General features: G+C 34.7%; 1 protein-coding gene across 3 annotated transcripts in view; it reads left to right on the top strand.

Annotated features, from left to right (window-relative positions):
* Window positions 1–12,355, top strand: part of LOC150105143 (protein CIP2A homolog) — a 251,661-nt gene that overhangs the window by 143,359 nt on the left and 95,947 nt on the right. For all 3 annotated transcript variants that reach the window (XM_090396177.1, XM_090396179.1, XM_090396178.1), the window contains exon 13: window positions 3,170–3,269. In XM_090396177.1, coding sequence (XP_090252303.1) covers window positions 3,170–3,269 — 100 coding nt within the window. The remainder of the gene's footprint in view (window positions 1–3,169; window positions 3,270–12,355) is intronic.

Below are 12,355 nucleotides of genomic sequence, written 5' to 3' on the forward strand. Positions count from 1 at the left end.
CTACTATAGGTCTTTGTGGGGAATTGAGTTTGTGGATTTTTTGGTAAACTGTATATTCCGGGGGGGGGGGGGGGGTTGAGTTTTTTCGTGATTTCCTGGGGCCAGGAAGACACTTTTTTAAGTAAGTTCTTTTAACTTGTGTTTTTGTAGGGTCGTGTTCTAGCGGGGTGTAGGTAGAGCGATCTCGGAGGATAATCCCCATTTTCCGATTGTATTCCATGGTATTAAGAACGACTGTGGCATTACCCTTATTTTGGGTAATGGCACAGTCGTTACAATCGATAAATGGGGATTATCCTCCGAGATCGCTCTACCTACACCCCACTAGAACACGCTTTTATGTTACATTAGTTTTTTATGTAATCCCTGAAGATCTCATTTACTGAGACGAAATATATAGGAAGTATTAAATTCTGTTTTAATCCTTTCTGAGTGCTGTATGCAATCCATTAAACCTCTAATATGATGTCCTCACAGCTTAAGCCTCTACACATGCAAGTGAGTACTGCTTGATCACTTTCACCAACCAGAGGCAGGATAGTTTTAAGACTTTAACTTACCCCCCCCGAGTTACTTTTGTCACATGCTGCTTGAGGAAGTTGTCTTGCAACAGCTCAGTAAATTCTTATGCAAGTGAATATTCCAATCTGATGTTCTTTACTTTATGCAACACCCTTTCATGTGATATCCTGTCAGATGCCTTAACAAAGTACAATAGTATAGTATAGTTGATAAAGGGAATGTCCATTCCCTTTATCAACCTTATCTGTAACACATTATTATAAAATATGAGCAAATTTCTTATTGGACATGACTTCCTTTTAGTAAATCCATGTTGTTCCTTGAAAAATATATCTCGTTTGTCCACCCATTTCAGTGTGTGAGTTCTTACCAACTTCTCTAAAACCTTTACAATTACTCCAGAGCTACTGATAGGTTGATGATTATACATATCAGTCTTTGCACCACCCTTGTGCAATAGGAATCATATACCACTGTTGAACTCTGAATGGTCTTGTTACTTTGTTTCAGTAAATCATTCAGATTTTGACAAGCACAACTCAGCAAACTGAAATTTTAATAGCGGAAAGTACTTGCATTTAGTCAAAATCAAATAATATTGTGTCAAAGGTGTGAAATTATAAAATAATGAAATATAACACTTAAAATGTATCAGTTTATAAAATTATTAAGAAGTATAACAGATTGGAATTATATTGTGTTATTTAGATTTTTTTTTAATGAATTATAAATCAAAATTTAGTATTATACAGTGCAGCTGAAATTAACTTGACTATTCCACTGAACAAAATGTAAGAATGGGTCCAAAGGTTTGGTATGTGTAAGTGTCTGAGGCTGTGAAATACTAGGAACAGGTGTGCGTAATAACAGTCCCATGATTCCTGCCACAGAAAAAGTGCTGACATCATCGGAGATCGAGACTATCATAGCGCCGCACAGGAGTTTCAGGAGGAGATAGGGGCGCTATGCGAGGAATAATATAAGCGATTGCAGGAGGAGGAAAGAGGCTTTTTTCCCTGGGATTCAAAGTCATGAGGAGGTCCAATTGAGGTAGTGGTTTCCAGGCAGAACTGGTGCGAGGATGCGTGGCAGTAGGAAGTTTGAATCGGGCAGTCCGTGAAACTATGGACGGAATTCCAGCGCAACGCAGCTAACACTTCCGTTACAAGCGGGTGCTATGTCGTAGATGTTCTCGTGAAGTCCTCAGATGACAAGGGTAGCCATTGAGCAGATAGAGGATAGCCACTTAGTAGGAATTTAACGCCGTGTGTAATCCAAACAAGGAATCGAACCTCGGGTATTTCCAAACAGTATCAGCCAGCAGACCCATTCTGTAATCGAGTGAAGGTAATGTAAACGTTTGTTATTTATGTTTTGGGAGCCTGTTTGTGTGAAAAAATTTAGATGCAAGAAGTATGGTAGGTCAGGACAATGTTAACTAGTGAACTCTTAAGTGATTGTTCCAGTAGGCTATAGCCAGATATCGAGATTGTTTAAGAAGAGTATAACAGAATTATAGAGAGAGGAATTATGACCAATAAATTAATGGTGATTTAAATTAGTGTCCCTAGATTTATGGAGGGAATTGTTATAAGTGAATTGTGTTAATGAAGATTAAGTTTGGCAATTTACTAGATATAAAATTTTGCATGCATTAGGCAGCCATTGAGAGAACCAAGTTTACTAACTTAGTTTTTTATGTAAGATTTTATTCTTAGCAAGAGTGAACTTATATAATTGTATAATGTATTTAAAGTTGTAAAATAAATATGTATATTTTTTCCTAAACTGAGTCTTGCCTGACTAAGAGCGTCAACTCACCACTCTAAAATTATGAACTTGTTGCGGGAGGATAAAGTTAAGTTGAGATTTTGCCACGACTGTCTGAGGGAGTTAGCAGGTAGTTATATATATGGGTTATTGGATTTGTCTCCTTGAATAGTACATATTATTATTATAGGGCATAGACTTGCGCAGTCATTAAAAATTATAAATGTGTTTATGCCTAAAAAGGAGATAAGACGAAAATCCAGACCAGTGCTTAGAACAACTGAATAGTACATTTGATAGATGCGTTTTAAATGAATTTGCATAAATAATGACACAACACCACATCATTTAAGCATCTTTTCAAAGCCTCCCCTGTACTGCTGATATCCTTCCCATTCAACAACTAATACCATGGAATCAAAGATAGTATTCTCTTGAGTCATAATGTTTGAATTTGTAGTTCAGCATATAACCTCTTCTGATTGGAACATCCATATAGTTGGCTACTTTCCAGCTCAGTATATCATAATCATTGTCACCAACTTGTGGCAAGACACTTTCTGATCTGTGATCAAATCTGACACTCTTTGTCCTCAAGTTTCTTGGAAGAGATACAGGGGAGAAACGTAAAATGGGTGTTGATTTAGTTGGGAGTACACAAGAAGGTGGAAAATGCAAGAACTGAGCAAAATTATAATCAGTGAAAGTAATGACTAGAAAATGATGGTAATGATGTGAGGTGTGCATTACATATGAAAAATGTAATACATGAGGTAGATATATGATTAGTGAGGGTTAGATTTGTGAGACTCATTAAATTTAACTTGTAAGTCATGGTTACTTATTATTTATTTTTTTTCCAACATGTTTTTCTCAGTGGATGTGGTGTTAATCTTATTCTCTTGGTTTTGGAATTGATGATACATATGAAGGATGTAATGCATGAGGTAGATATAAAGCTTGAACAAGTTTTTATGGTAAGTCTAAAGAGATACGGAACTTCTCTTTCTTAATATAAATAATGTTTTTGAATTATTGATTGTATAATTTTATTTTTTTTCTCTTAAATATTTGTAGATGATTTGGTTCAGTTTTTTTTTGGAGGAAGCTAGTAAACAATATTATCATCATTATCAAATTCCTGCTATGTACCCTCAAGGGATGTACAGGATATGTTAGTACTACACGAAAAATTTACATCATTACTAACTTTCTATCTACAATTTTCCTCCAAATTAGTCTGTTACTTGTCAAGACTCCAACATTATCAGATCTTATATTTCTATCGTCTAAGGCACTTCATACCGTATCCATCCACCTATATCTTGGTCTTCCTCTGGGTCGTTTTCTTGCCAACCTGGTAGAGAACACTTGTTTTGCTAATCTTTCCTCGCCCATTCTGTTTAAGTGACCATACCACCTGAGATTAGCTCTGCTAACGCATTCTTGGATGCTGACAATGTCAAGTTCTTTCCTAATATCCTCATTTGTAATATTTGTATTGTAGTATTGCCATTGATGCCATCTGTTCACGCCTCTAATTTTTCTTAGGACTCTCATATCTGCGGTCTCTAGTCTTTGGTCAAGTGTTTTACTTCTGACCCAGCTCTCAGATCCATAAGTTAAAACTGGTTTGAACACTGTCTTGTATACAGCTAATTTAGTGTTCCAACTAATTTCTCTCTTATTCTAAATTTATTCAATTGACTTCCTACCATACCAGCTTTGTTGATGCTGTTGTCTATTTCTATATTTAATTTACCATCTTCACTAAAAATCGTGCCTAAGTAGCTGAAATGTTTTACATGTTCCATAGGTTCTCCATTCACAACACAGCTGACATTTTCAATGATTCTGCCTATTTTCATTGTATTGCTGACCTTCATACCATATCTGTTACAACAGTTATTCAATTTAGTCAGTGAATCTTGCAGACTTGTAGCGGATTTATTTAGAAGTATAACATCGTCCACATAAAGCAGAGCTGACATTAACATTTCCAATTTTGATATCATGTTTAATACCACTTTCCTTCATAATGTGATCCATATAGATAATGAATAACAGAGGGGATAATATACATCCTTGTCTCACACCAGATTTAACATTAAACCATCTTCTTGTACTTCTTTCAATTCAAACTGCTGACTTACAACTCAAATAGAGACTATTGCTTGATATAATGTCCCATTGACACCATATAACTGTAACATACTGAATAGCTTCTCTCTTAGCACCTTGCCATATGCCTTTTCCAAATTGACAAAACTTAAATATAGATCTTTGTTATATTCCCATGATTTCTCCACTATTTGTCGTAAAGTGAAGATCTGATCCTGACAGCCTCTGTTTGGCCTGAATCCAGTTTGTTCTTCACCAAGCTTTTCTTCCACAATTCTTCTCAACCATTTCTCAAGTATACTTACATATATCTTACCAGGAACACTCAGTAGGGAAATACCTCTGTAATTCTCACATTCCGTTTTATTTCACTTTTTATATATGGGTAGGAAGAGGGGGTGATGGAGAAATTGTTGGCGAACATGGCTTAGGCACCAGAAATGACAGAGGAGATCGCCTAGTCCAGTTCTGTCAGGAAGAAGATCTAATAATATCAAATACCTGGTTTAAACTTCCACCCAGAAGACTATACACTTGGAAATCGCCTCAAGATAACCAACATAACATTGTCCGAAATCAAATTGATTTCGCCTAGTCCAGTTCTGTCAGGAAGAAGATCTAACAATATCAAATACCTGGTTTAAACTTCCACCCAGAAGACTATACACTTGGAAATCGCCTCAAGATAACCAACATAACATTGTCCGAAATCAAATTGATTATATATTGATAAATAAAAGATTCCACAGTAGTATAAAGAGTGCAAAGACTTATCCTGGAGCAGATATCTCATCAGACCACAATCCCATAGTTGCAGAAGTACGTCTTAGATTAAAATCAGCTAAAAAATCACAAAAGAAGAAAAAGAAAATTGATGTAGAAAAACTGAAAGACCCGAACATAAATAAAAGTGCCAAGACACAGCTTAACCTGCGATTACAACAGATTAATATAGAAGAAAATAAAAGTGTGGAATCTCTTTGGAATAGCTTAAAGAATGCCATCGTAACAACAAGTATTGAAGAAGTAGGTTATGTGAATAATATAAAACAACAGGAATGGATGACAGATGAGATTCTTTCTCTTATTGATACAAGAAGAATGTATAAAAACAAAGACCTAGCCAGGTATATAGAAACACATAACATCATCAAGAAAAAAATAAAAGAAGCCAAGGAATATTGGATGAAAAATTTATGTACTGAAATTGAACTGCTTCAGAAGAAACATGATAATTTCAATCTGTATAAGAAAATCAACGAAATTTCCGGAAAACTGAGGAAAAAGCAAATAGTGTCTCTAAGAGACGAAAATGGAAAAATAGTTCTAGAAGAAGAGAATAAAGCACAGATTTGGATAAAATATGTAACAGAAAACTTTTCAATGATACTAGACAGAAGCCTATAAATATAAAAGATAACATTCAAGGACCAGCAATCATGAAATGCGAAATAGAGAATGCTATACGAACAAGTAAAACAGGAAAAGCCAGTGGACCAGATGGTGTGCAAACAGAATTTTTAAAATTAATAGAACCAGATAACATCAAACTTCTTGAAAAACTATTTAATGAAATATATGAAAGTGATGAATTTCCATCAGATTGGCTCAAATCTACATTTATCACTATCCCAAAGAAACCCAAAGCGAATTCCTGTGGTGACTTCCGACTTATTAGTCTACTGAGCCAAACATTAAAAATATTTTTGAAAGTAATTCAGAATCGCATTTATAGAAAAAGTGAAGAAACTCTAAGTGAAACACAATTCGGCTTTTGGAATGGTTTTGGTACTAGAGAAGCCCTTTTCTGTACCCAAATATTGATACAAAAATGCATAGAAAAACAGAAATCTGTCTTTATGTGTTTCATAGATTTTGAAAAAGCATTCGACAAAGTCAGACACACTAACTTAATAGAAGTCCATCAACAAACAAGGCTAGACGAACAAGACCTAAGACTAATAACAAATCTGTATTGGAATCAGTCAGCTACCGTTCAATTAGACAACATTACCACCAGTGATATTAACATCAAAAGAGGAGTGAGACAAGGATGTGTGCTCTCACCACTCCTGTTCAACATATACGCAGAGGTAATCTTTAAAAAAGCATTGGAAGAATGTCCAGAGGGAATCACAATAAATGGAAAGATTGTTAACAACCTACTGTTATTTATAATGTGTATTTTATATATATTTCCCTCTTTATGTATATTATTATTCTCTCTATATACTTATGAGATGAAATATTATATAAATTTCTTTTACTAACAATTATTTTTATTTTTGACTCCGAGTGTCCCTACATGTTATTATATTTGCACAAAGAGTTCACTCCAATTGGTGCAATGACTTTTAACTCACTCTTTCAGAATCCAACTAATCATTGACTCAATACCAAGTACAAAATAAACACATTTAATAAAACTAAAACAATATATATACATTTCTAGTAATAATACATAACTATAACTACAGATTATATGGATCCAAGGCCTTATTTAAAAATATAAACTTACTCTTAAGACTAAACACTTTTTCTTTCACAATCACAAAAAAATGTTCATAGTCTTTTTCTCTTTCTGTTAAGGCTCTTTTCCAGAAGTTACAAGGCTCTGTACTTCATTTTCGGGATCCTTTTCATCAATCAATATAACATACATAAAGTCTTCTTGACTATATCCTGTTTTCCTTTTAGTAGTAATACTCATCAGATCAGGCACCTTTAATACCTAAAAATCTTCTTAATCAATATATTTTCTAAACTTTCACTTTCAGGCATTCTTAATACTTATAAAACTTCCTTATCAATATTTTCTCTAAGAAAAACATTCACTTTAGAATGTAAGCAACAAGTTCTCCTTTCATTCACAATACTAAATTGACAGTCTTAACTTATTTCACCATAAAAACTTACAGTTTCAAGATTTCCTTTTATTCATTACTTATTTCTCCTTGAAACCTATTATTTCCCCTATTCCTTTTTCAGAATACACTATAAAATTTCTTCCGACTGCCACACACAAAAAAATTCAAGTTCCTTCTAACTTGAATATTTACCGGCCAATTTATAAAAACTTAGTTTCAAGATTTCCTTTTTATTCTTTACTTATTCCTGCTTGAAACCTATTATTTTCACTATTCCCTTTTCGGAATACATTATGAAATTTCCTTCTGACTGCCGCACAAAAAAATCAAGTTCCTCCCAACTTGAATATATCTCGGCCAGTGTTCTAAAAAACTTCCGAACGCTCTCTTGTTTACAACTGTAACTTGGATACACAACGTTTTCCTTGTCAGCTGTCAATCACACATCAAGTTCTCTCCGGGAGCATGCGCACTCTACAAAAGTCAGAAACTACGCACTGCAATAAAATGGCTGACTCGCTGTATCCATTAGCGCTAAGAGAAAGTCTTTCATAAACACAAAATTCAACATTTTAAAATATAACAAACTTTCTTATAAGTAACACAAATAATCAGTTTAGTAAGTACTTCAATATTTTTACTTCTTTACATGTTACTTCTAATATAACATTTTCATAACGAGCACATCACAAGTGCAGACGCTGCGTGTATGAAAACAAAACTAACAAGCATAATTAATACGTAAAAATATTCAGAATTTTTAATATGATTATTTTTAGACCACGATATGCAGATGACACCATGCTAATTGCAGATAACATTATGGATCTCCAAAAACTCATTGACAGAGTATACATAGAAAGCCAAAGAATGGGAATAAATATAAACATCAACAAGACAAAATACATGATCATCAGCAAACATCCAGCCTCATCAATGAAACTGACACTCAATGGGAAAAATATTGATCAAGTGCCAAGATATAAATATCTTGGTTGTTGGCTTAATGAACGGTGGGATCCAGAAATAGATATAAAGACAAGGATTGAAGTTGCACGGCAGTCCTTCATGAAAATGAGAACACTATTCTGCAATAAAGACCTAAACATGGAAGTCAGATGCCGAATGCTGAAATGTTACGTGTGGTCTATTCTGCTCTATGGAGTTGAAACATGGACGTTGAAGGCGACAACCATCAAGAAAATCGAAACCTTTGAGATGTGGCTATACAGAAGAATGCTAAAGATATCATGGACAGAAAAAATTACCAAAGAAGAGGTCTTAAAATCCATTGGCAAAGCTAAACATCTTGTACAAATAATCAAGAAACGAAAAACATATCTTGGCCACGTCATGAGAAACAGCAAATACCAACTTCTACAAACTATTTTGGTAGGAAGAATTGATGGCAAAGGAACTAGAGGAAGAAAAAGAATATCATGGTTTGACAACATCAAGACGTGGACAGGAAACAGCAGTGCACAACTGCTCAGATTAGCACAAGACTGCAGTTTGTTCGCCAAGATGGTCGCTGACCTTCGATAGAAGATAGCACAATAAGAAGATATTGAGCTCTCATAGTTCACACAATATGTGTGAACTATGAGAGCTCTACTCCAATCATCAGGAATTCTTCCATCTGTCCAGGCATTCTGAACTATGCAGTGCAGCCACTGTACAACTTTTATACCACCATACTTCAGCATTTCTGGTCGAATATCATCTACTCCTGCTGCCTTTCCACATTTCAAGCCTTTGATGGCTTTTTCTACTTCAAGTATGGATATGCATTCCTGACTATATGCCTGTTGAGTGTTTTTTACAACTGTGCTATCATTGCTTGTGTTTCATTTAGCAATTTCTCAAAGTTATTACTCCATACTTCGTGGATATCTTTTTCTCCCATTTTCAGTTCACTTTTATCATCTCTAACTCCTTTTACAGCACTCTTTCCTCCATTCCTAAGCTTCTTCAACAATCTCCATAATATTTTGCCACCTTCTTGATATTTATTTTATATGTTCCTGCCAAAGTCCTCCCATGACTTTTGTTTAGCTAGTTTTACACAGTGTTTAGCTTTCTTACATTTGTCTCTGTATTTTCTAAGAGCAAAAGCTGACTTATTTGCCAGGAACTTTTGATATGCTTTCTTCTTTTCCTTCACTGCCTTCTTAACTTTCTGTGTCCACCATGGAGTTCTGATTTTTCTATCCTTGCAGACAACTTCACCACATGCCTCTAGCTGAATCAATCAGGGTTTTCTCCAAGGCTTGCCACTGAATCTCTAAGGTTTGGTTCCTGTTCTCAAACTCTTTCATTTTTTTCTTCAAGTCTACAGTTCACATCTGAGAGTGAATACTATGGCTACTCAACTTTTGTTTGCTTTAAAACTTTCTTACATGTTATTCTTTTCAATGTGAAATTCAATTTTATCCTGCTCAAGACTAAATAGTGATCACTTCCAATTTCAAATCCTCTGTACACTCTTGTGTCCTGCCCAGGGAGAAACATCACTATAACAATAACATAGTGAATGAGACTTTTCTTATTCCTTGCTGCTTCTCTTCATGTGAATTTGTGCACATTTTTATGTTGGAACATGGTGTTAGTAATGATCAGTCCATTTCCTGAGCAGAAATCCAACAGGTATTTGCCATTATTATTAGCTTTGCTCTTTTCTCCAAATTTTCCCAATATATTTTTGTATGTCTGACAATCACTTCCTACTCTGCTAATTAGATCCCCAACAAGGACCAACTTTTCCTTTTTCATTGTGTCAGTTGCTTTTTCTAAAGCCTCAAAAAATTCCTCCACTTCTACTTGAACAGAACCTTCTGTGGTATCATAGGCACAAATAAGTCTCATTGTCCAATTCCCCATTCTGATATTAGCCCACATCACTCTACTTGAGACTGCCTGCCATTCAAGAAGATTAGCCTTGTATTTTGTATTGAATACTATGGCTACTCCTTCTTTTCCTTCATTGTCATTTCCTGAATATAACATTTTGTATTTATTGCTCAGAAAGATCTCACCAGTTTTTGTCTTTTTTGTTTCAGTCACCCCTATTATGTAGATCTGGTACTTATCTAATTCCTCAGCTAGCTCCATTTCTTTGCCATTCAGGCTTCTTATGTTGATAGTACCGATCTTTAACTCTGGTGATGTTGAGTTGTGGTGTGGTTTCAGATTTGTTCCAGTAGCTGATGTTTCGCTGTTTGCCCTGGTTCCCTGGAGAAAACAACGGGTGGGGGGCTTGTTTAACCGCGCGATGCCCCAGCTGGCATGAAATTTTGTTATGCTGTTCCGTAATTTTTATTTTGCTTTAACCAATAAGAATACAATTTGGTTGGGTAAATCCCAGATTGTCAGACCATTGCCGTTTGTTCAGTATCCAGGTTGATACCCAACAGGGTGCACTATGAGAAGGTGAGGATTGGACATTAGGTCAGAAGCCCTTTTCAGTTCTCCGCATTCCTTTAAAGGCTATCTGTAGGTCTCCTCTTAGTTATACAGCTTTGACCCTTAAGCACCCCGTAAACAATATTAAACAGTATGAATTGGTATACATTATTTTTCTGCATGGATTTCGGGTTAAAGAATGTTGCTATCAGACTTTATAAGTCTTTATTGAATATCATTCCATTAAAAATCATCTCTGTAATGTTATACTTCTTGTTTTTTTGTGTGTATTCCTATTTTAAATGCCGTGGTTATGCCTTTGTTATTAATAGACATCAGTATAAATTTATTAGCAGTTAGAAAAGCATGAGAAAACCTTGCAGACTTATTTAATTCATTAGTGCATAATCATACATGTATTGAGAATTGAGATCTATTTTTTTTTTTTTACTTTAAAGCAACAGTAATGCTTTACACATAATGAAACTTCAATAATAATGTCTTTAAGACATAAAGTTGGGTTACCAATCTTATTGTTACAAAAATGTATACAAAAATATTCTTTATTCTTATCAGAAAAGTACAAGCTAAATCAACTTTTGAACTGCAGTTTCTGTTATTTTTAATAACGTTTATAGCATTTTGGGAATTTTTAAATTGTTGATTTTATGTTAACTAATATGTTAAAAGGACATAAAAACAGAAGGAAATCTTGAAAGTAGCCAGAAAATCCAATATTTTATAATCTTAATATTGATATTATTTATTATTTAAGTATTTATTAATAAATAAAGCATAATTTTAAAGTGGCAAACTAACAGTTACTTATTTGCTGTTATAGGAAAGTTTTTCCAGTCGGTTACAAAGTATATTATGCTAGGAAGAAATTATATTAATGTTTTAATCTTTACGTAAGTATAGGTGAGAAAGGTTGCATATGAAGTATCTTCATGACTATGATCTTTTCATATAAGGGCTGTTGACTTCATATCAGTTGCCTCAGTACCCCATACTGCACACTTCTTTTTAGCCATGCGTATTGCTCTTCATTATGGGACGGATCATTTATACTCAGATCAGTTTCTTCTTTATTGAGGCCTCATCGGTGGGAGTCAAATCAAGGAAAGTACTGAGGTCAAATCAGTGCAGAAGTCATATTTTCCATATACAAGTAGTGAAATGCTCTATTATCATATTAAAATACTCTAATTCAGAGATTGATGTAAAGTTTTTCTGTCATGAAGATACTGAGGCAATCGATGGGAAGTCAACTAGTCATGAAGATACTATCAGAGTATAGATCCTATACAAGTTGTCAGTTTCCCACTTAATCAGTGGGGGGAGGCAGACAGTTAAGTCACTGGCAGTGACTGTTCGGGTAGGTTTAAGAGGGAGATCGTTATTGTCGATCACATGCTCTATGTCAGTCTGATGTTAGTGCAGACATTTTCTTACAGTGATGTGTAAGTTTTAATCACCCATTAAAAGTATAGAATTCGGTATCTACAACATAAGGTCATCAATGTCAATCTGTGAGACATCAGCACTGGAAGATAGGTAGATGCAGCATATAATGAGACATTCTGCTGTCAGATAGCCACATCATCAAATTCCTGATATATACAATCAAGGATGTACAGGATATGATAGCTAGTACTACATGAAAAATTACA

Source organism: Typopeltis vanoorti, chromosome 7, assembly GCF_054136105.1.
Source record: "Typopeltis vanoorti isolate ZY-2024b chromosome 7, IOZ_Tvanoo_1.0, whole genome shotgun sequence".
Taxonomy (NCBI): Eukaryota; Metazoa; Arthropoda; class Arachnida; order Uropygi; family Thelyphonidae; genus Typopeltis; species Typopeltis vanoorti.